We start from the raw sequence: 24,100 nt of genomic DNA on the forward strand, positions 1-24,100 counted from the left end.
CCTCTCAGGGCTTCTTCTGAAAGGCTCCCACTTGTTCTTTGCCCGCTTCGGGGGAAGGGGCTGCCTTGGAAGCCGAGCAGGGCCAGGGCGAGAGGGCACGGGGCGGGCGCACAGGGAGCTCACCACTCGCTCCTTGTAGACGATGTACTTCAGCCACTTGAAGTCCTGCCACTTGAAGCCAGCGAGGACGAAGAGAGAATCGCGTTCGTATTGCTCGGGCCGCTGCATGGCGCCCTCGGGGTAGGTGATGCGTAGTGTGGTTTTGCTGCCCACGTCCTTCTCGAAGCCTTTCACTGGCGCCGAGTTCAGTCTGCGGAGAGCAGACCCCGTCAGAGCCCGCCTCGGGGGCACCGCGTGTGGTCTGGAGGCCTCTGCGGCGGGGAGGCGGCAGGACCCCAGGATACGCCAGGTGCAGAAGGTAGGGGAGCCCAGGCCACCTGGCGGCACCTGGCTTTCTGTTCCAAAGGCCTCCCACCCAGGCTTCTTCTGGAAGTTTCTACCGAGCTCCAGCCTGATGGGCCAGAGGGAGAGTTCTCAGCGGGCTCAGGGACCAGAGTTTGGGCCCTGCCTGGGGGGGCTCACCTGACCACAATGTCATAGTCATCAATTCGTGACCCCAGGGACTTGTTGGCGAGGACACCTCCGTTGCCCACGATGATGCAGCGGCGGCAGCTGAGGCTGAGGGGACAGAGGCAGAGACGTCTGGCGAGGCACAGGCTGGGCTGAAGGAAGACCAGTGGCCTTCCGGCAGCATATCTGAGCGCCCAGAACCACGCTGCAGAGGGCTGAGCAGCTCGGGCTCTCAGATGCCCCTGCGCCCTGACGCTTCTCCGGGAAAATCTGGGTGTGGAAGGGGCCTGGGCACCAGGTCTCAGGTGGTGAGGAAGGGAGGAAAGCTGGCATTCTGGGTTAAAGACTCCCCAAGGTTTAGGCAGCTTCAGGGGAGAGGGAAAAGTGGGCTGAGCTCGAGGGCTACGCCAGAAAAGCGAGAACAGAACGGGCCTGGAGGCTCCAGGACTCAAGGCTGGACTTGATTTTAACTCAGAAGCCCCCATGCAGCCGGGAGTGATCTGTTCATCTATTCGTTTTGCTTCTCCCCCCTCTGAGGCTCGGGCTCTCCCCGTCCAGGATCTGTTGCTTGAGCGCTGTGTCACCGCGTCTTGGACTGAAGCCCCTCCAGCTGCCCCAGCACCCAGCCCCGCTGCCCCAACACTGAGCTCATCCTGGCCCGGGAAGTCCAGTCCGAGGGGAGATGTCCTGCCAACTGCTTCCAGCCCACGGGTGTGGCCGGCCCGGCGCAACGGCCCCACTCATCTGCTCACCCAGGCGGGGTGTATGCACATGCATGCAGACGTGTGGGTGCGCTAGACAAGGTGCCCAGGTCCAGGCAAGGCCAGCGGGGCCTCTGCATCTCTGCACATGCCAGGCAGCCAAGGGCCAGGAGGCTGGGCGGCGAGGGGCTCACCTGTCCAAGGCCGGGGTCAGGCGGTACTCTTTGGTGACAGACAGGATGGCTTTGATCAGATTGTCTGTGGACAGAGAAGGGCGGTCACGGTTAGAGGGTCACTTAAGTCCCCATAAGATGTTCGCTGAGGAGCCGATTTCAAGGCACCTGCTTGGGGGGCTAAGCGGGATGGGAAGGTGGAGGAGGGAACTCCGGGCACAGGGCTGGGCCACTTTCTCCCTGAGAAAGGAGACGGAGGCGGCAGAGGCGGGCACGCACACCTGTGCCTGGCCCCGGGCCCGAGCCCCAGCACACAGCTCACTCCTTAGGCTTCCCTGGCCCTTTCTTGGACCTCCCACCTGGCTTTTGGAGGCTCTGCCGTCAGGCCCCAGGGACGTGCATCCCAGGTGTGGGCCTTGCCTGGAAGCTGGGGCATCTCGGTCTCCCCCAGAGACCCCACGCTCCCTTCTGTGCCCCCGCCGAGCAGATAGCTGGGGGCAAGTGAGGAGACAACCAGTGGAAGAGCCAGCGTGGTCCCCACCAGCTGCCCAGGTCAGGCCACCCCGCCTCCTTTTCTGATACCTTCCTCCCTCCGACCGGCTGATCTCTAATCCTGTTCTTGCCAGGCTGTCTCTACCTCCTTACCTCTTCGAGCCCTGGGGCCCGGCATCTGCCCACCTGCTCTCCGCTCTCAGGCTGCCCTCAGCAAGGGCCCCGGGACCTCTGCGCCCTCCGACCTTGTGACCATAACCAGACCCCATTCTCCCAGCCTCTGTCTGGCTTTGGCCACTCCATTCTCCCAGCCTCTGTCTGGCTTTGACTGCTCTCTTTTCAAACGCTGGTATAATGCGAGCATTATAATAGAACGGATTATGCTATCAGCTTTGGACTCAAAATTCTGGCTCTGTTGCTTATGAGCTCTGGGACCTTCGATCAACCACTCACTTTCTTTGAGATTTAGTTTCCTTGTCTTTGTTGTCTTTCTTTCTCTTCCTTTTTGGGGCCGCACCCGTGGCAGAGGGAGGTGCCCAGGCGAGGGGTCACATTGGAGCTAGAGCTGCCGGCCTGTGCCACAGCCGCAGTAACACAGCATCTGGTTGCCTTTGCGACCTACACCACCGCTCCTGGCCACGCCGGATCCTTAGCCCACTGAGTGAGGGATCGAACCCGTGTCCTCATGGATAACAGTTGGGTTTGTTACCACTGAGCCCCAAGGGGAACGCCTAGCGTCCCCATCTTTCAAACAAAGATCGTAGTTCCTACTGTGCAGAGTGCTTAGGAAGATAAAAGATAAGGTCCACAAAGACCTACAGCCAAGGCGAGATGGCACGACCACAGTGGGGAGCGTCTTAACATCCAGGAAAGGCGGAGCTGCGCATGACTCTACTCTTAGCTGGAGAGCATCAGAAAACGCCCATGCCTGTTTAAGAAGCCTTGGGCAAGAATGTTCACTGCAGAACCGTTTGTCAGAGCAAAGTGTTGGAGGCAAAACCTAAATGTCTCCCCAAGTCAAACAGATGAAATGCGCTCTGTGGATACTACAAAGCGGCTACAAAATCAGGGACCCGGAGTTACATGTACGAATACAGATACATTCGCAAAGCATAAGCCAAAAACATCAATTTGAAAAATACACACATGCATATATACAATACTGCTGGTAAAGTTCAAAACCGTGCCCAAACCATGCCCCATTTTAATGGATCTATAAATATGCTGTAGAAATACATAAACTGGCGCAGAGGGATAACACTGATACCAGGATACGGGTCTCCTGGGGAAGAAGGGGAATGGAGTGGGAAGGGGGCCGTGGAACTCGGATCGTGTCTCAAGTTTTCTGAAGCTGGGTAGGGAGTACATGGGTGCTCATTAGATTGGTCTTTATGCCTTTTTATATGCTTGAAATATTTCATGTAATAAACGGATGCCTCCGAAATGAAACAACAACCTCGTGATGGTTTTAAAAGACGAGGTGGACAAGACGGTCAGGTGCAGCCAAGAGGTCAAGTTCGGACTGGAAAGTGCCCTCTGGATCTCTTGGGGGCACCGCAAAGCGGCACTGAAGGGGTGAGGGGAGGAGAGAGTCCTCAGGAGTAAATGGGGAGGGAGAGGAGACGGAGGCTACAGGCCATCTTCCCAGAGGTCAAATGAGAGAAGGGTAAGGAAACAAGCTTTTAAGGGACAGTCTATACTAAGTGTCTTCAGACACACTTTATGGTGCCTTCGGGGGAAGGCCACAGATCCCCTCCTTTCCCACGTCCAATTCCACCTCTGAGGAAAAGCAGATTGCTACTAACTGGCCAAGGTCAAGGATATGGATTGGGGTTTGTTATCTAGGAGGGAACCTGAACAGAAGCGCCATAAATCATTGGGTGCTCTTTCTTGCTGGCCAGGGGGCTGTGTATTGGCCCTTCCTGCCCCTTGTAGCTTAGTAGGATCAGAATCTCAAGTGAGGATTTAGGAGAAAAGTTAGGCTGCTTGGCTACCGGCACCCAGGATAAAGGAGTTCTTTGTAGGGTTCAACCCAATCTGCTAGATGTGTCCTTGGAGGTTTAATGGCAAAGCTCCAGCTCAAGAGCGTCCCTTTGCTGGTGGCTGTCTTTTCAGGGAGGGGTGGGCTGGCTGAGTAGAGGGCTTGGACATTCTTGAGTCTTCTGGTCAAATGCTATCACATGCAACAGTTATCTAATCCTGACCACACCTAAACCAATGGTATTCTTCTTTCAATTTAACTGATGAAAAAAACTAGAGCACAGAGAGACGAGTAACTTATCCACAGTAACAGTTAGCAAAGAGATAACACTGGGATCTGATCCTTCTGTCTGACCCTAAAGCCCAAACTCTACCCTGCCATGAAATAGCACGGGTGAGGTCCCTAAGGCAATGGAAGGGGACATTTCTGAGAGTACAAGGGGAAAGGCCAGCCCGAGGACAGGATGAGAAAGGACTGGAGGGGAGGCAAGGTTAAGGTAAGAAACACCAGGAGGGCATGAGGGAGGGGCCTGGGGGTGGTCGTAGGGCACGGAGGGCCTTTATTTTCCCTGGGACTCCCCCGTCAGACCTAGTCCTCTGGCGCCTATGCCTCTGGCACCCTCTTCTGTGACCTCACAGCACTGTGTCCTTCCCTCATCAGAATCGGTACTGTCCTGCCCTCGAGGCACCTGTGTCTGCATTAGACGGGAGCTTTCTGAGGATGGGGACCACGTTGGCTTACTTCCTTGTTGTGTGCCTGGCCCCTGGCAACGTGGTGGGCTTTGAACATTCCACTAAAGTTAGCAAAAAGGCAGGGCAGGGAAGAGGGGAGAGGCTGATGAGAGGGGTGGATCCCCAGCAGAGACACTTCTGAGGGTATAGCCCTGGCCTGAAGTGCAGGGGCATGGTCCAGGGCATGCGATGTTCATGCAGAGTGGGGCAGGGGTCCCAACATACCTTGACCTTTGATCCCAAAAGGCGGCACAAATTCCCGGATCCTGGCCCACTTTCGGAAGGAGTCATCCAGGAACATGGGTGCTGGTTTGGAGAACCTGGAATGTAATGGGGCTGGTGAGAGGTCCCCAGGTGCACTGGGCTGCAGTGCTGGTTGGCTCTTCTGTCCATCCGTCTTGGCTGTGCATCTGCCAGAAGCCACCCTCCACGTTCTGGCACCCCCTTCCCCACCCCGCCTGCTCATTGGGTGGCTGCTGTGTGGGGTCTGCCAGGTCTTATTCAGCGGAGCCTGGTTTCGGAGCAGCAGGCCTGCCTAGTCCTTATGTGGCCAGTGGGGGGCGGGGGGGGGGGAGAGACAAGATGCACTTAGCAGGGATTACGACGTAGAGCGGGAGGCTCTCTGGCAGGTTATCCAGGCGTGCATCCATCAAACAGTCACTGCTGTCTGCGAACACGGAGAGACCCTGTTCAGCTGAGCAGAAAAACACCCCAAATACAGTCAGGGCAGAGAAGCAGAACTGGGGAGATGGACCACCCAGGGTGAGCAGGAAAGAGAACCCATGGCGAGAGGGCGAAGCAGATGGAACAGCCATAGGAGCTAGAGGGTTATTTTTTTTTTTATGTTTTATTGTAGCATAGTTAATTTACAAGGTTGTGTAATTTCTGCCGTACAACAAAGTGACCCGGTCATACACGTACACAGAAGAGAAAAACCACAGTATCCTGTGGCTGGGAGGAATGGCCTTGGGGAGGCTTCAGACAAGCAGCAGCCTGAGCACTTTTGCTGGCAGAGAGCGGGGGACAGAGGGGACACTGAGCTCCCCAGGAGGTGGGGGAGGGACATGGGCTTATGGGAGAGGGAATTTTGGCAGAGAAAGATGGGAGGGAAAGGGGGAGAGATGAAAGCAAGAGGTGATGCTGAGCTGTGAGGAGAAGAGGCAAGCCTCGCTCCTCCTGGGAAGCTGAGGAGCGGGCAGGGCAGCGGGCACTGCGGGGGATGTGTGCATCGGAGGGATGCCGAAGGAAGCAGGTGCAGAGAGGCAGGAGGAACCGAGCTCTTCGGAGATGCTTGGACAACATGACTTCACTTGGAACCTAGCACCTTGCTTTTGAGGCCTTTCAGCGCACCCGGCAGCCTGGGCCAAGGCCAGCACCTGGTCACTTCCTATAGCAAGTTCGCCTTGCTGTGGGGTCTGCCTGGGGCCTCCCTGGCCGAGAATGAATGTGCGGAGGCCCAGACCTGGGTGGCTGTCTCTGTGTCTCTTCTTTTCTTTTTTTCTTTTGGTGGCGGGAGTCAGGGATCGAAGCCGCACCACCTCCGCGACAATGCCGGCTCCTCAACCTGCTGAGCTGCCGGGGAGCTCCTGTCTCTGTTTTTACCAGCCTGAATCAGCCCCACGGACAAACTGACGACTGGAGGAGAGGCCCGTCCAGCCCAGAAGTCAGAACTCCCCGCCTCCCGACGAAACTCAGGCCTCAGCGTCCGGTTCTCATCCCCATCACCACTAGCCAGTGTGAGTACCAGACCCGGGGGGGTGACACCGGTAACGACTCAGAGGTCCAGCATAGGAAAGGTTTTGAAGCGAACTTGAAAGAGGCAGGAAACCTTCATGCTGCTCCCTCCCCATCCCCTGCTGCTTGGGAAGACGCTGTCAGCAGCGAAAGCATGGAAGACCATTCCCGAAGGGCGGCTTTTGCTTCCAGGCTCCAGGGTCGGCCCACCTCTCGGCTGTGTACGGGGGTCACGCACATGCCTCACACCTGGGACACGCTTTCCAAATGCATACATTTGATGTTTTACCAGAGTCCCCAAGTGTCCTGGCCAGAGTCCACAAGGCCCCCGGATAAGCCTCAGGCAAGAACCCCTCCTATGTCAGGACTGAGTTTATGAAAGTTTCGGTTCTCGGTCAGGCTTGGACAGGATTTTTACCTGCTTCTCAATAGGCCCTGGATGTCACGTGCCAGCTAAATCTCCTAGAATCTAGCTACATGGTCCCAACGTATTTTTTTCTTTGTCCTCTCCCTTCCCCCGCAGTTGATTGGAAAGTTCATTATGTTAATTTTTACTTAAAACACTTATTTTTAGTGTTGTTTGTAATATGTGTTAATTTTGGAAAAAAGACAGATAGGCACACACACATGCCCGCACGCGCGCGCACACACACACACAAATACCCATAATCCTACAACACAGAGACAGTTAACCTGTTGGTGTATATATCCATGCCAACAGGTTAATTGTCCCACATTATTTTTTAAATATTTTCCTTTCCCAGAGTTCCCGTCGTGGCTCAGTGGTTAATGAATCCGACTAGGAACCATGAGGTTGCGGGTTCGGTCCCTGGCCTTGCTCAGTGGTTGAAGGATCTGGTGTTGCCGTGAGCTGTGGTGTAGGTTGCAGACGTGGCTTGGATCCCTCGTTGCTGTGGCTATGGTGTAGGCCGGTGGCTAAACTCCGATTCGACCCCTAGCCTGGGAACCTCCATGTGCCATGGGAGCGGCCCAAGAAATGGCAAAAAGACCCCCCAAAAAAAAAATTTTTTTTCCTTTCCCATAGTATTTTTTAAATTGTTCCGTAGGCCATGTTTTTCACCTTATAATACTATGAATACATTGCTGTGCAAATGGACAGAGGAAAAGCCATAAGCTGCTGGTAACATGACAAAAACTGCCCCCTCAAAATCAAATGTATGAGGACACACAAATGAAAAAATCTGTTGAGACCATTTGATTTTACATTTATCCCTCTTTGAAGCTGATACCCTTGTTCACAGCGATATTAACATAATCATTTGCTTTACCCCAATACAGCCTCGCGTAGAGGTACCTATGGAAAATACACAGAAGAGTCTCAGAATAAGGACACCAGTGTTATCACTATAACACGATCGTTACTGAAAACAATTTGAAGTTTCTTTGCTGTTCTTTTTTGCGTTGGGGTATATACCCCATTGGAGAAGTACAGACAAGTGACCTTGCTATTGCAAAATTATTTTGAAATAATCCTGCTGAGTTTACCTGATAGTCAGATTCATTTGTTTCATTTTGGTTTTGCTTCTTGGACATGGCTTATCTCTCATTTTAATTAATTCTGTCTTATGCTGATATAAAACTACAGAATTCCAAAATTAAATCCACAAAGCAAGATATATTCAGAGAAGTCAAACCTTCATTTCTGTTTCTGACTCTTGTTACTTTAATTCCCACATGGGATGCATTTTCATTAGTTTTTATTTTTCCTTCTTTGTTGTTTTTTTGATAGAAAGAAATATATAATATGTATGTGAATTCCTATTCCCTTCTTCTTCTTTTTTTTTTGCTTTTTAGGGTTGCACCTGCAGAATATGGAGGTTCCCAGGCTAGGGGTTGAATCAGACCTGCAACCGCCAGCCTACACCACAGCCACAGCAACATCAGATCCGAGCCTCATCTGCAACCTACACCACAGCTCACAGCAACGGCCGATCCTTAACCCACTGAGCGAGGCCAGGGATAGACGCTGCAACCTCATGGTTCCTAATTAGTTTCCTCTGCATCACAACGGGAACTCCCCTATTCCCTTCTATATTCTATAAATAGGTAACATATGCACGGTTTCACCTTTTGATTTTTTTCACCCTATAATATATCCTGGTGAGATCACTGCAAAGCAGTTGATAGAATTAGATCCTGGATAACAGCCCATCACAGTTGTGTACATTTATTATTCAGTCAGTCCCCTGGGGTAGTTCCAGTCTTTTGTAGAGCAGGTTCCACCAACAGTGGTTACAACGAATAACTTCATGCTTAGGTCTTATCTATTTGCCAGTCTTTGGGATAGATTCCTAGAAGTGGGTTTGCTGGATCAAAGGGAAAATGCATATATAATTTTGCCCCATGATGCCAAACTCCCCTCCAACAGGGTCATACGATTTCATAATTCCCACCAGACTCACAAACATGTCCATTTTGCCAGTGGGACAGGAGAGACTCTCCGTGGGGCTTTCACGTGTGTCTCTTTACCAGGAGTGGAACTGAACAGTCTTATACACGGAAGGGCCATTTGCAGTTCTGCTTCTGTGAACTTTGTTCAGACCTCGTGCCCATTTTTCCAAAGGGTTCTTGGTCTTTTTCTTCTTCCCTCTCAGCTCTATTAAGATACGCTTGACGGTAGTTGACACAAACAGTGTAAGTTCGAGGTGTCGACACAACTGACCTCATACACACGTACTGCAACTCGACCACCAGCACAGCACTAGCCAACCATCTCCTCTCTCTCCCTTTGGAAGCTCTTTATGTATTAACTATATTAACCCTCTGTGGTACAGTTACAAACGTCTCTGTGGGTTTGTTCCCTTGGCTTGTGGTGCTTTCTCCTCACCCCCCTTTTACAAGAGGTGTGTTTTATTTTTTTTTAAGTGTAGTCAAATGAATCAATCTTTCCCCTTACTGCTTGTGGCTTCTGAGTTTTAGTTAGAGTTATAGCTCTTTCCTGGCTAGAATCCCATCCATCTTTTAGGTCTCTCTCACCAGGAAGCTGTACCTTCTTGTTCCATGATCTTTTTCTCTCATTCTTAAGGCTCAACCCAATCAGAGATTAATCTAATCCTACATTCATACTTTATATATTCAAAGTGCTGCTGGAACACTCTCTCTCTCTCTCTCTCCCTCACATGGGCTGGTTCTACTACGAATTCATGGACTCGAGCCTTGGCTGGATCCTCACCTTTGCTCAGGAGCTATCCCAAACCTTCTCCACTCTCCATAAGCTCTCTATCCTTTTCCAAGTTTGAGCCGCTATCTCTTCTTTTCTCTCACTTCACAGACAAAACCAAGCCAAAACCAAGCCTCGGTGTCTTGCACCTCCCCCGCCCCACACCCCAACGCGGGTCTCTCCATCATGCCATGCAGCCCACCCCTGTTTCCCCCTAAGCATCCAGCAAGCTCAGGACTCCCCTATGTGAAAGCGAACTCTGCAAGCTTCCCTGACCACGTACTCATGCTATCAATCTCTCTATCCCTTCATGGCAACACTTTGAGAAAGAGCTGTGGGTATTCTGTCTCGATGTCTGCGTCTCCCCTTCACGTGTCGATCTACTGCAATCTGGATTTTACTCCTCTGAGACGAGCCGTGTCCACCGACCACGCACTGCATGCCGCTCCCTGCACAAGCCAGTCCTCATGCACTCACGCGTGAGGTCCCCGGCCGGAAATGCATGCACCGCCTCGCCCTTCCCCGTATTCCTCAACCCTTTCCCTCTCCACGGCTGGGAAATCCAGCCCCCTCCCCTTTTTATGGCCACGCCCACAGCTCGGAAGTTCCCAGGCGAGGGGTTGAATCCGAGCTGCAGCCAAGGCCCATGCCACAGCCACAGCCACACTGGATCGGAGCCCCATCTGCGACAAATGCCGCAACTTGCAGCAACGCCAGGTCCTGAACCCATTGAGCAAGGTCAGGGATTGACCCTGCATCCTCACGGACACAATGTTGGTTTCTTAACCTGCTGAGCCACAATGGGAACTCCGGAAAATCCCTTCTTAGTCTTTAAGTTCAGATGCTCTTTCCTCCGGACAGCGCTCCTGCCTCCCCCAGGTAGATTTGGGCTCTTCCTCTGGTATTTCCACTATGCTTGGTTCAGCCCCCCCCCCCCCCCGTAGGTGGCTCAGTGCCTGCAGAAGCCTCGGAAGCTGAGCCGAGGGCAATACACAACAGGAAATGGGGTGGGGTGACAGTAGAGGTGGTGCATGTGTGTGTTTGTGTTAAGTCTGCAGGCGGTCCAGGCGAAGCCCCACGCTACACCTGGCAGAGAGTTTGGGGGCTTCTGTCCAGAGACCAGTATGCCCATTTGGGGGCATGCCCAGGGCGGAGATGGCCCTTGAGGTGCAGATAACTGGCCAGACCAGCAGGGGTGTGGGATGCCTGACCTGCCTGCCCTGGCCCAGGGGGCAGTGGGGCAGGGTGGGGCAGGCTCCAGCAGACAGGCCCCAACCCGCTGCCAGCTCTGCCGAGAGCCCCAGCACGCGAAGCAGTCTTGGGATCAGGTTTCAGGAGGGTGTGTGTGAGTGCGTGAGAAGGAACTGGGGAAGGAGGAGGCGGAAGTTGCAGGGGATCATAGAGGAGGGCAGCGTGGGGACTCTGGGCTCTAGGGGGGCACATGCTGAGGGTGGGTCTGACCCCCGTGCCTCTCATAGCAAGGCTGGGGCCCCAGGACCCATGAGGCTGCCCTGCCCACAGACCTAGAAACTAAGAGAGGACGATGACTTGGCATGATGCCAGTCTGCCAGCCAGGTTGGGCAATCAAGGACCCCCCACCCTGGCCCCAATGGGACCTCCCAGCTCAGTGAATGCCCAGCAGCGTGGCTGAGGTGCAGCATAGAAGGCGAATGTCCCCAGTTCTGGTTCCTCCACTCAAACCACGTCCTGAGACCCGCCCGGAACATCAAGCCTGCACCCAGAGGCCAGCAAGAAAGCTAACTGGGAGGGGAGCAGGTCTTTGTGGGCACCCACAGACCCCGAGCAGGGTCTTCCTCCCAGCTCCCACCGACCCAGCTGCACAAAGAGCCTCCAGATGTGGGTGTGTGGCACTGGGGCAACACGCAGCTTCAGCTCTCCACCTGTGCCTGTTTGGTTGGATGGCCAGCCTTCTAGGCACTTTTTGTAACACGTGCGAAGAGCCAAGCAGCCCCGGAGGCAAAGAGAAGGCAGAGCCCAGTCGTGGATCCAGAGACCGGGGCCAGAGCACACGGCCTGCCAGATTCAGCCAGAGGCTTTGGCCCAGAAAGAGGGACTGTCATTTGATGGGGTGAAAGCCAAATGCCACAGACTTCCTGGAACCAGCTCTGGGAAGTGGGGGGGGGGGGGTGGACAAAGCCGAGGGACACCCATTTCCCAAATAATACCCGGTCTTGTCTGGGATCTCGCTGAGGCGGCTCCCCCCATAAATGGCCTTACACAGCAGGGCCTTGCTATACGTCCAAGCAGGCGAGGTGGACGCTTCGTCAGTGCTTTGCCCGGCTGACGTCTTGCTGCCACTTCTCTGGCTGACCCACCTGCATGGCTCCCACGGGAGAGAGGAGTCTGAGGAGAAAGGGGGGCCTATGTCCTGAGAGAAGCGGCAAAGGGGACAAACAGCAGGTACCAGCAACAAGTGCAGTTCCAAGCACGAGCACCCAGCGCCCGCCTCCGATCCGGTGCAGGACCCGATGGAGCTGGAGCACGCGGCCCAGTGACGGGCCCACTGGGCGCCAGGTCCCGCGCTGAGTGCTGGCTGGGGACCTGACATCAGCCAGCTGTGGTCCTGTCCTTCAGGAGCTTGTGGTAGACACAGGTAAACAAATAACCGTAAGAAAATAAGTCTTCGCATCTTGTGTTTTGGAACAGCGAGGGGTGTAAAGCTCTCAGGCCGACCGAGGGGTATGGCAAAATCTTGAAGGAGGTGATGACAACACCAAGCTGAGGAGTTCCCATGGTGGCACAGGGGAGATGAACCCGACTAGGAACCATGAGGTTGCAAGTTCGATCCCTGGCCTCGCTCAGTGGGTTACAGATTTGGCGTTGCATTGAGCTGTGGTGTAGGTCGCAGGCGTGACTCGGATCCTGCGTTGCTGTGGCTCTGGTGTAGGCTGGCAGCTGCAGCTCCGATTCGACCCCTGGCCTGAGACCCTCCATGTGCCGCAGGTGTGGCCCTAAAAAAAGCCAAAAAAAAAAAAAAAAGTCAAGGAGAGAGACTGCTGAGGCTGCCAAGGGAAGGGGGCTTCTGCCTGGCCCCTCACCCAGGGACCTGCCCTCTAGTCCCACCCAGGCAGGTGCAACAAGGGGCAAGGAGTGGGTGAGAGGGCCAGTGCATTCTGACGGGGTGTAAACGTAAGGCAGCTGAGCTGCGAGCTCTGCTCAGAGGGAAAAGGCCAGGGCAGGGCACGCAGCAGCACCGCCACGGTTGGCCTGGTGCCCTGGGGCTGTGTCATGACCAATTTCAAGCTGGATCATCACCGGTAACTTGGGGCACTCAGTTCATGCTTCTTCTTGTTGGCACCGTGCACCGGATATCTACATGCCTTTTCCTCTTCTTCTGAAAGGCAGCCCACTTTGCATTCCATATGGTCCCAGCCGAGCTGACCCCGCCACTGCTGCCAGGATGGGCACATGGCCCAGGCTGGCCAGTCCAGATACTTCACTCCTCTGATCCGCCGTAACTGGCTCAACAGTGGGCACCGGACCCAAGTGGGATGAATCAACTTCTTCTCGGGGATTTAATAGGAGGCCCCTGCGGGATACGGGAGTCTGGCTTTTTCCTCTGAGACAGGGAGCTGTAGAGACCACGTAAGCCTTGGAGTTCCCTCACGGTGCAGCAGGTGAAGGGTCCGGCGTTGTCAGGAATGTCCATGTGCCATGGGGCAGCTCCCCTGACCCTCCAAAAAAAGACCAGGTAAGCCTAGAACAGGGCGTGTGCCAACTGTGCCCAGGAGCTTGCTGCCTGTTTTTATAAATCAAGGTTTATTAAAACACAGCCACACGCATTCATTTGCCTAATGTGTGCGGTTGTTTGCATGCGACCACAGAGAACGTATGGCCTGCAAAGCTGAAAATATTTATTATATGGACCTTAAAAAAATAAAATAAAATCTGCCGCTTCTGGGCCTGGAGCTGCTGGAGCCGTCTTCTTCTGTGGTTATGCAGAGAAGCTGTCTTAGAACAAACCCAGAGGGAAGCAGAGCCAGGATGCGGGGAGAGAGATGCCGAGTGAGTCCTGGTTCAGGCGGCTCCCGAGCGTTCAGCCCTGCGCTGGACGGTTACTGAAACCACTCCATTTCCTTTCGGCTTCAACTAGTTTGATGGGAGTTTCTACAACTACAACAGCTACCAGAGGATACATTTAAGCTCTTAATCTGGTTCACGAAGCCCCATGACCTGACGCCCCTGGGCTGCCCTCCCCACCTCAGACCCCTCCAGCATCTCCTCCCTTTCCCTAAGTTCCAGCCCCATCCAGCTACTCACAGATTCTAGAACCTGCCAGGCTCTTTAATGCCTCCACGCCTTTGCACTTGCTGTCCCCTTCGCCTCAAACGCTCTCCCCCTCCTCACTCAGGCTGAATTTCTGCTCCTTCTTCAGCCCGTCTCCAGCATCTCTGCCTTCCCTGAGCCACATGGGCTGAGGGAGCCTCTCCAGGCCCCCACTGCTCTTGGTGCACCCTCCTGGCACCGGCTGCCCACTCCTGTGCCTGTTCCACCCCAGCACAAGGCAGGATGCGGTGGGTGCTCAGGGGAGGGCCGCTGGTGGGACGTGGGAGACATGCGCGGGGTGGCAGGCTTTACGGCGCGGCTCTTCCTGGACCCAGCTGTCCTCACCTGGGGAGGTCCGAGGGCTGCCCTGGGTGGCTCCTTGAGACACTCGGATCTCCTTGCTCCAAAGGCTCCCAGGGACGTCGCCACTGATTCCCAGCAAACCCTCCTGGCCTGAATCACTGCCAGCTGCCGCCCCTCTGCCTGCTGAGGGGCTCTGGCCCCGTCTGCGTCCAGACAGGCTGGAGCCACACGCATGACATATATGACAGGCAGGGGGGCCTGCGCTGAAGGAGGCGAGGAGCGGCTGAGCTGGAGGCCCTCAAGGGGGCAGTGCCCGGGCTGCTGCTGACAGGGCTCCCTCGGACTCTGCTGACAGCCTCTACCCGTGTGGACAAAGGAGGAAGGGAAGGGGCCCGACGTCCTGGGAAGGGGAGGGAAGGGTGTGGAGGTGAGGACAGGAGCTGCTAGAGAGGCCTGTGCGCCTGCCCCAGGGAGAGCCTGGACGACGATGGCCAGACTGCCTACAGAGGCCACTTAAGCCAGAGCCCAGGGACACCATCCCATCCCCAGGGCCCGCCCGCCCCCTCGCCAATACGGCCAATACGTGCTGAGCCCCAGCGTATCCCAGGTACCACACTAGTTACGGGGAATATGACGATAAACAGCTCAGAGTCCTCGGCACGGACGCTGGGTAAGGCGGGTGGGTGCACACAGAGGCAACTGGGACACCCATGGCAACCCTCTGACAGCAGCAGTGAGAGAGGAGTGGGCAGTTTCTGAGCTCTTGCCATCTTCTAGATGCGGCTCTAGGTGCTCCGCGCACGTCGTCTTCTTTCACCCTCACCCCACAAGAGCCTCGTGGATCGGCGCGGTATGGCACTGCCTTCGGGACACGCGAAAGTCCCGGGACCCTGCGGGAAGCGCGGTATCAGCAGGGGAGAGGGGGCAGAACCAGAGGGCAGGGGCTTGCCCTGGGACGGAGGTGAGAAAGGGCTCCAGGGAGAGGAGACCATTTCTACAGAAACGCGGTCGTGGCGGAGAGGACAGAAGTGGACCTGTAGCTGGGGTGCGAGGCGGGAGGGGAAGAACTGAGCACATGCTGGCATTCCAGGAAGGAGAAGGCAGAGACGACGGAGGGGGAGCAGTGGAACGAGGCTCCGAGGAGGTGAAGGGCACGACAGGATCGGAGAGCAAGGGCAGGACACCGAGGGCAGGCAGCCTTTTCCCTGGGAAGGGGGGGGGGGCACGTGAGGACGGCTACTCTGAGAGGGGTGCTGGGCGCTGGGGGAGCCTGATGGAGAGCTCAACGCAGAGACCCGTTTCTCTGGGGACTCGCTGGGGTTGGGGACTGTGGGTGCCCAGGTGTGGGCTGTGCTGACCGATGAAGAGTCGAGGCTGGAACAGTCACGGTGGTGAGCCAGCCAGGGATGGGCCTACTGAGGAGCCCAGGGCGCCGGCAGAGGCTGGAGACCAGGACACCGTGGTGGGGCCAACACGTGTGTTCCTGTGTCTCTCTCAACCGTCCAGCAGCCCAGGGGCACAAGCAGAAGAGGTGGCCAGGGCGATGTCACCATGTGTGGGCACTGCTGTGGGAGGCGACGTGGAAGGCCAGGAGCGGCCCGAACTCAAAGAAAGGGTGGGGATGAGCACGATGCCTCAGACCACGATGGAGGGGTGGCGGTTCTGGCTCGGGTGGTGAGAAAGGCAAGGCCCGGCTAAGGCGGTTGATCGAGCAAGACTTCAGAGTCCTCCTGCTCCTTCTCAGTCCCGCTTCCCCGGATCCTCACCTTCTACAAAGAGAACACCTGTTCTGGAAACAACCCTCTGTCTTGCCAGTTGGACAGAGTCCTTCCTGACTCACTTCTTTTCCTTGGCGCTCTCTCACCCAATTCATCCGCAAATCCTGCTAATCCCTAAATAGACGGTAAATCCCTCCACTAATGTCTGTGTCCACAGCCACCGTCCAGGCCCACTTCACCACCGCTGACTGCTGCCGGGGGCAGGGGCCAGCTCCCGCTCGTGCCCCTCAGTCGGTTCTCTAGCGAGGCCAGCCTGCTTGTCCTAAATCGTCGACCGCCCTCTGAATAAAACCAAACAGCAGGTCACCAGGACGCATCCTCACCTCCCTCGCACCGATTTCGGCCCTCCCCCGACCCCCCCTGCTGCAGTTCACACTGGCTTTCTGTGCAGTCCCTGAGTAAACACACACCTTTCTGCCCCAGCCCTTTCCCGAACCCCTCTGGACCTTCCCGAGCTGGCTCTTCATGGCCATCTGGACCTCGGTTCACCTGTCACCTCTTTGGAGAGGTTTTCCCTGAGCCCTCTGTTTTAGGTGGGCTTCCTCCTCCTCCTGTGTCTCTATCTCCCACCCTTGGTTTCTCTTCTTCATAAACACTGAGCACCATTTAAAATTATCTCGTCCTTCTGCTTACTCCGTCTCACGTGGACTCTCTGTTATCACTGGAGAAGGCAAGCTCTGTGTGACTAGACCTCTACCTATTTTGTTCCCTGTCATTCCCCCAGCACCTGGACTGGTGCCTGGCATAGCAGGTGGCTGCGCAATAAATATTTAGGAGGTGAGATCAGAGATCTGCCTCCCACCCGACCTACGAAACCTCTCCACTTCGTCTTCCTTCCCTCTTGATGAAATGAAGGCTGCGTCCATCCATTTACTGATGACCAACCTTTGCTCATGGGCAGGGTCGTCCTATCTCCATCAGAGGGACGTCCTTACAACAGCCTCCAAGGCCACCCATGATCCCAGACACCCCGCCCCACTTCCTACTTTCACCTCCTACAGCCTCCTCCTATGCACGGTATCCCACACACGCCTTTGCTGCCTTGGGGCCTTGACTCGAGCAGTTTCCTCCAGAACATTCTCCTCCAGACACTCGTCTGGCTTACCCCCTAACCTCTGTCCAGTCTTTATTCAAATTTCGCCTTTCCCGTGAGGTGAACCCTGACCTCCACCTGCCCCTATCACCTTGTCAGACTTACTTTTCTTTTTTCCCCACGGTATTTATCTTCTTCTAATTTACTAAATGATGCGTGTCTGAGTTGTTTATTGCCGGTGTTTCCCTGTTCGCCTATAAACTTCATTAAGGTAAGAACCCGGCTTGAGGAGATTTTCCTGGATCACCCCGTGGGGCCCTAAACGCAGTCACAAGTGTCCTGATAAGAGGGAGGCAGAGGGAGATTTCACCGCCTATGAGGGAAAAGGCAAGTGTGGCCTCAGGGACAGAGACTGAAGCGCCGTGGCGCCAAGCCAGGGAGTGCCAGCAGCCACCAGAAGCTGGAAGAGGCGAGGAAACGGGGAACTCCCCCCAAGGCATCTGGAGGGAGTGCAGCCCTGCTGACCCCCTGATTTCAGCCCAGGGATGCTGGTTTTGGACTTCCGGCTTCCAGAGCCAGGAGAGAAAAATTTGTTACAGCAGCCACCGGAAACTGATACAGGTAGAGTATCTTCGGAGCCCCAGGGGAAAATGGACTTTCCAGAAGAAGGGGTCAGCCGTTTTTTTCTCTGCTCAGAAATGAGACAGCAGGACAGTGAGTGAGCAGCAGCTGTCCACTCTGCGAGCCCCTCCTGCCTTCAGAGGAGGGGCCGAGGAGGGCAGCCCGGAGGAGGGCCCAAGGGCAGGCCTTGTTGGCCACCACCTGCCCTGCATCCTCCCCGCTGCTTACCGTCTCAGGAAGGACTGCAAAGAAAAGGCTGTTGCAGGAGGGTTCGAGTTCCAAACCTCCAGATGCCTAGGTCCAACTGGGGGCTGCTGGGCCCCCGCCTCACACTCAGACCTACTCCCTGAGCTCAAGACATACCAACTGCTTCTGGGGTCTTGCCCTAGATATGCTGCTGGCACCCAGGCTCCATGTATTTTAAAAAGGAGTCTGTTAGCTTTCCTTAAACCCAGTCCTCCTCTTCCTCTTTCTGTTTTTTCCAGTGAAAAGCACTCAAGTCACAGACTGAGGGGCAACCTATCAGGCTCTCCGCTGCCTCTGAGGCCTGAGCATGACCTAAGTGCTTCCCTCTGCAGGGCAGAGTGAAGGGTGTGCCATCTGTCCTGACCAGGAAAGTCTGGAGCCCCTGAACTCATGTGGCTGGATTTCGTCACCCTTCTCTTCACTGCCCCAGGTGGGCAATGCATTAATGCAGAATGCTCTTGGAATTCTCCATGAAGCCCTCCTTGGCCCTGGCTAGGGGCTCCGTTCCTATAAGGAACAGCCTTGCTACCTTCTTTGGTCCAGAGGCTTCATCATTACTCTGGACTTGGGAGACCTTGGGTGAAACTTCAGGGGCAGAATCCCCTCTCTCCCCAAACACCAGCTCAATTGCCACATGGAGTGGATCAAGCCAGTGATAGACGGGAACAGTCCATGGTCAAGATGCACGGGGAGAGCTGTCCTACGATCAGAATTCCAGCCCCTGTACAAACACGGACGCTCCTATTCCCACTACTGCTGCCATTTCTCACCTCTTCACAGACGTCTTGGTCCCTGCAAACCCAAGAGGTCCTACTTCTACGCCCATAACAAGCTAAGGGGTACTCTGAGAGAGAAATCGTCTTATTCCTGTGTATTATCTTTACCATTGCGTGCCTGCCACTTAGAACAGCACAGGGCACGTTGTAGATAATGAATGAGCAAATGAACAAACAGCCACACAGTGGGCCCCGCACTTGGGACAGAGATTCGTCACAGCCAAACCCACCGAGCTGCAGCCTTCAGTTTCCTCTTTCACATCATCCATCCTGAGCTCCCCTACTCCCTGCCGCACTCAGCACCCCAGGGCCATGACGCCAACCATCAGGAAGAGAACCAGAGACCTGCTGGGGGTCATTCTGAGGACCTTTCCATGCATGGCCAGTGCCTGGCAGAGTAAGGGTCCTGGAGACAAGCAAGCCCAGCCCACCTTGTCCCCCCTCGGAAGATCTGCAGAAGCTCTGTGCTGTTGGTAGGTTCGCTTGGGCTCAAGTCCCTAGCCTTTCCCGCCCTCCACCATCTGAGGGCCTCTATGACTTAATCTCTTACATCTGATAACCAAGACCCTCAAATCTGATGCTTGACTGGCCCTCTTCCCCCAGGCTCTGACTTCAGTTGCCCTTCTGGCCCCTGGTAGCCTTGACCATGGACTACGCATAGCTATAGACCGTGCATGACCCTGGAGTTTGGTAAAGTCTAGGACTACCTTCCTCGGAAAGTCCCTTCGCCTTACTGCAGGCTCAGCCAAAGACAAAGCGACAAAGAGAAACTCTGAAGCAACGACCATCCGTCTCAATACTGACCGTGGATTCCTTCCTCAAAAGGCAGGAAATAGGAGAGGTGAGCTTCCCCCTAACCCTAAACTGGTAAAACTCCAAAGCAGACCTGCCTCGACTCCTCCTGCTCCTCCAGTGGTCTGATTTTCTAGCCCACCTCAGCTGTTTCTTTCTAACTTGTATCCTAGGCCAGGCCATTACGAACTAAAGTCCTCTCTAATCTCCATCACAGACTCCTCCTCTCTGTCTCGACCTGCGCCTATAGCTCACCTGCTCTTGTAGTTAAACTCCAGCCCTTCAGCACCCTGGGATCCTTGAGCCATTGGTTCTACCGTCTTTTCACCACCCTTCACCTCCTTACATTCTTACTGCTACTCTCAACCAGCTTAAATTCCAAAACCAATCATTAGAATCATCTCCCTGTATTCCTCCTCAACGTCTTTGCTCCTCTCTCCCTCTCTCAGCTAAAACACAACTCTGCTTAGATTTGACTTCCTACCTACTCTGGGCATGGACCTGCCCAGAAGAGTGCAGCTGGCTGGAGAAAAACACGTGCTGGTTCGTCTCACCTTAAACCCAAGTGAGTGAAAGATATGGAAACAGCCTAAGTGTCCACTGATGGACAGTGGATAAAGAAAATGTGATTACACACACACACACACACACACAGAGGCATGTTATTCAGCTACGAAAGAATTACGTCTTGCCATTTGTGACTGCATGGACAGACCTTGAGGGCACTGTGCTAAGTAAAATAAGTGAGACAGAGAAAGACAAATACCATAGGATCTCACTTACAGGTGGAATATAAAACAAACATACAAACAAAAAACCCCAAGCACATAGATTCAGAGAACACACTGGTGTTTGTCAGAGGCGGTGGGGGGTATGGGTGGGATAGAGGTTGAGGGCTTACAAAATGGGTGAAAGGCTCAAAAGGTACAAAAGTCCAGTTATGAAATTGAATGCCCACCATGAGGACTTTAGCTAATAAAACTGTGCTGCGTACCGAAAGTTGCTAGAGCGTAAACTTTAAAAGTTCTCATTACGAGGAAAAAATCACGTGATTGTATGGCGACGGACGTTAGACTTACTGCAGTGGTCATTTTGCAATATATACAAATATGGAATCGCTATGCTCTAAGCTGGACGTAATACAATGTTGTATATCAGCTGCACCTCAATAAAAAGAATCTCAATACCGTGAGAAAAAATTCTTCAAAAAATTCAAGGGATTGAGGCCCTTAAACTGCCTGCCAACTAGACTATGTGTCACTAGCCCTGTTAGTCTTCCATCACCCTAGATAACTATTCATGCTTTCTTCTGACTTCACCTCCTCTTTCCTTCTTCTTCTCCACAGAAGATCTTGCTCACCACCGCACTGAAATATTTGAAATAATCAGAACGGAACTTCTGCAGACTCTACGTCACCACTGTCTGCATTTATGCCTACGTTCTCTTTCTTTTCTATCCGAAGCGTCCATACCCATAACTAAGGCCAATTTGGGTTTCCTAGAACTTATCCCTTCCTATTATCGTACGAATGCTATTCATCCGCTATTTAAAAATATTCTTAAAAGCTTTAACACTTTCACAGAGTTCCCTTCATGCGGCAGTGGTCAACGAGCCCAACTAGGAACCATGAGGATGCGGATTCCATTCCTGGCCTCGCTCAGTGGGTGAAGGATCTGGTGTTGCTGTGAGTTGCGGTGTAGGTTGCAGACATGGCTTGAATCCTGCGTTGCTGTGGCTGTGGTCTAGGCTGGCAGCTGTGGCTCCGATTCGACCCTGAGCCTGGGAACTTCCATATGCCATGGGTGCAGCTCTAAAAAAGCAAAAAAAGCAAAACCTTTAACGCTATCACTTTTCCAACTCTATATTAGGAAAAAATTCAAACATACAGAAGAGTTGAAAGACTCCAGTAACGAGCACTTGATTCAGTTTCCACGAGTTTGCATTTCTTTCTTTTCACTGAGACACGCCTTGAGAAGGAGCCACCTACACGCGTGACTTCTGACCTCTTGCCTCTCACTTCTCTTGACTCTGTTCTAATGGCTCCTCCACTGCTCTGTCACGGTCACCGGTTGCTTGCACCTTGCTCCTTCTCCTGGGCAGTTCTTAGAGACCTATCAGTAGAGGGACCATACATTCTGATTTGCTCGGGACCATCCTGGTGTACAGGTCTTATCCTGGAGTAACCACGACGAAGAGCCACTCTCACCCTCAGAAGTACCCTAGTGCGGACAATGAGTCACACCAGCTCCCCGCTCCCCGGCTGCACGGATCACAGGTGGTGTGTACTGTGACTCTGGCTTCCAGAATACCACACTTTCCAGGCTCTCCTACCACCCCGCTGGCCGTTCCTCTGTTGCAGTTTCTTCCTCATCTCCAGCAGCGCTACGTGTTGCTGTGACCGGGGGCTCAGTCCTTGCTTCTCTCCTCCACTCACTTATGCGCCAGTCACGTCCATGGTCACAGCCTGGACCCTCTCCCTTGAGTGCCAGACTCGTATATCCCCCTGCTGCCATGATGCCCCTGTTTGGATGTCCAAGAGGCATCTCAAGCCGGGCGTGTCGAATCCGGAGCTCCTGACACCCGGCCTAAAGCCTGCTCTCCTTACAATGATTTCCCCATCTCGGTAAATGGCACCTTCATTCTTCTAGTTGCTCAGGTGAAATATCTGAAGTCAGCCCAGACGCTTCTTCCTCTCACAGCCACACCTGAGCTGTCAGCACACCTGCCAGCTCTTCCTCCAGAACATACGCCGAATGCGACAGCTCTTCCCACCTCCGCTGCTTCCCCTGTGGTGGGGTCACCGTTGTCACGCATGGATCATTACAACAGCCCCCTCGTCGGACTCCCTGCCTCCCAACAGTCCCTTCTCATCCAGGCAGCCAGAGCGGCCCTTTAAGACCCGACTAACTCCCTGCTCGGGATCCGCCGTCCTTGTCATGACCTCCAGGGTCCCCGTGCCCTAGAGGTCACATCCCGACTTCGCCTCCTTTTATTCCCCACTCCAGCAACACAGGCCTCTTTCCTGTTTTGGATCCCTGCTCGGAACTTTCGCACAGGCGGGTTCTTCTGCCGGGAAGGTCCTTCCCCAGAGGATCGGCAACGGCCCTCCCTAACTTCTGCCGGGCCTTTCCCGGGCACCCCCCGCCCCTCCCCGCTGTCTAACATACCACGCACTTTATCGCCAGACCTGGGGCTCGGGGCCGCGTCCCCACTGGAACATGAGCTTTGAAAGGCAGGAATATTTGCCGGCTTTGCCCCCTGCTGCATCTCCAGCATTTGGAGCAGCCCCTACCCCTCAGCAGCCACCAATAAACATGTGAATGAACGCAAACCGGGGCTGGTAATAGCCTGCGTCGCAGACTTTCAGGAAGATGAAACGACATCAGGCCTGCAAAGTTGCCGGCACATCGGTTCTCAGTAACTGGCAGCTTCCTTGGCCTCGTCTCTCCCAGTTTTGGTATCAGCCATGCCCTCCTTCTCCCCAGGGCATGCCAGGTCAGAGGCAGGGCTGATGGCAGTAGCTGCCCTACCCGTAGCCACCAAGGCCCCCCGCCCCCAGGACTTCCTCAGCCCTGGGCCAGGCTTGGCCCTGGTCCCAGATGCCAATGTCTCCGTTGAGCCCTGAGCTGCCCTGCTTGAACTCAGGAAGCGGAAGCCTGCAGCATCCCTGAGAGCGGTGTTCAGAAGCCCTGTGCTCAGAAACACATCTCTGTATCAAGGGCCCGGGGGCTGTTGCACCTCATACTCCAGCCTCTCACACGCCCCCCCCAAACGCCGACAGCCCTCATCCATAAGCTACTTCCCAGTTGCATGTGGCCTTGGCTGTCTCCCTAGCCCCCTTCTCCAGACTTCCTACCGAACCCTCCCGGGTCCCTCCCCGCTCAGGGTACAACCTGCCAGGACTCTGGCCATCGTGTCCCAGGAAGGCTGGAGGCTCGGTCCAGCAGGGACACTGCCGTCTCCACAGGCAGCGAGGCGCCCGGGAATGACCTGTGTTCGGCCAGCTGCTCACCTGGCCCAGCCCCTTCTGGCCGTGGCTGCTCCTTGCTGGAGTGGCCGGAACCCTGTCCCTACCCCAATCCCAGCACCTTTCCTCGCACTTTGGGAACTGAGGTTGCTCTCTACAGATGAGGCCCCGGGGAAGCAATCAGCCTGAGGCCAAGACGTCTGGGCTGGGATTCCTTCTTTTGGAATCCTTGTCCCTGCACTGGGGCAACTAGGCCTGCTGGGGCCACGACAGAGTCGGGGCCTCCCCGCTGGCCTGCTCTGCTGGGGACAGTTTCTGGGCTCCCCTGGTGAGCCGTCTCTTCCCTTCCGCACAGGGGCCTCCCAGACTCTCCACTCTTCCCAACCTGCTGTCCTAGCACCCCGCCCTCCTTGGTCAGGACAGGGTCCCGTCCCTGCTTCCCAGAGGAAACAAACGCCCCGGCACCTTGATTCTGCACTTCCCAGCCATCTCGGTTTCCCTGCGCTGCCCTCTGAAGAGCAGAAGTCACCCTCTTAGAGCAACGGCCAGTCCCTCCCCTTCACTGTTCTAGGGTCCTTGCTGTATCATTCGCCCCATCCTTCTTCCTCGACTTTCCACGTCTCTTCTTGGCGTGAGGACTCTTCCCATTGGCGGTCCATGCACCCAGATCGCCCTCTTGGCATCACGCGCCCCAGCTTCAAGCCTGGCGCCTCCCTTCCACCGCCCGCACAGG

General features: G+C 54.9%; 1 protein-coding gene across 8 annotated transcripts in view; it reads right to left on the bottom strand.

The window, feature by feature from the left end:
• The window catches only part of ST3GAL3 (ST3 beta-galactoside alpha-2,3-sialyltransferase 3), a 225,438-nt gene that overhangs the window by 24,226 nt on the left and 177,112 nt on the right, over positions 1–24,100 (bottom strand). For all 8 annotated transcript variants that reach the window (XM_047789361.1, XM_047789364.1, XM_047789363.1 and 5 more), the window contains 4 exons: positions 4,874–4,968; positions 1,466–1,529; positions 583–678; positions 124–310 (listed from right to left, as the gene is read on the bottom strand). In XM_047789361.1, coding sequence (XP_047645317.1) covers positions 124–310; positions 583–678; positions 1,466–1,529; positions 4,874–4,968 — 442 coding nt within the window. The remainder of the gene's footprint in view (positions 1–123; positions 311–582; positions 679–1,465; positions 1,530–4,873; positions 4,969–24,100) is intronic.

The sequence above is a fragment of the Phacochoerus africanus genome, chromosome 8, assembly GCF_016906955.1.
Source record: "Phacochoerus africanus isolate WHEZ1 chromosome 8, ROS_Pafr_v1, whole genome shotgun sequence".
Taxonomy (NCBI): domain Eukaryota; kingdom Metazoa; phylum Chordata; class Mammalia; order Artiodactyla; family Suidae; genus Phacochoerus; species Phacochoerus africanus.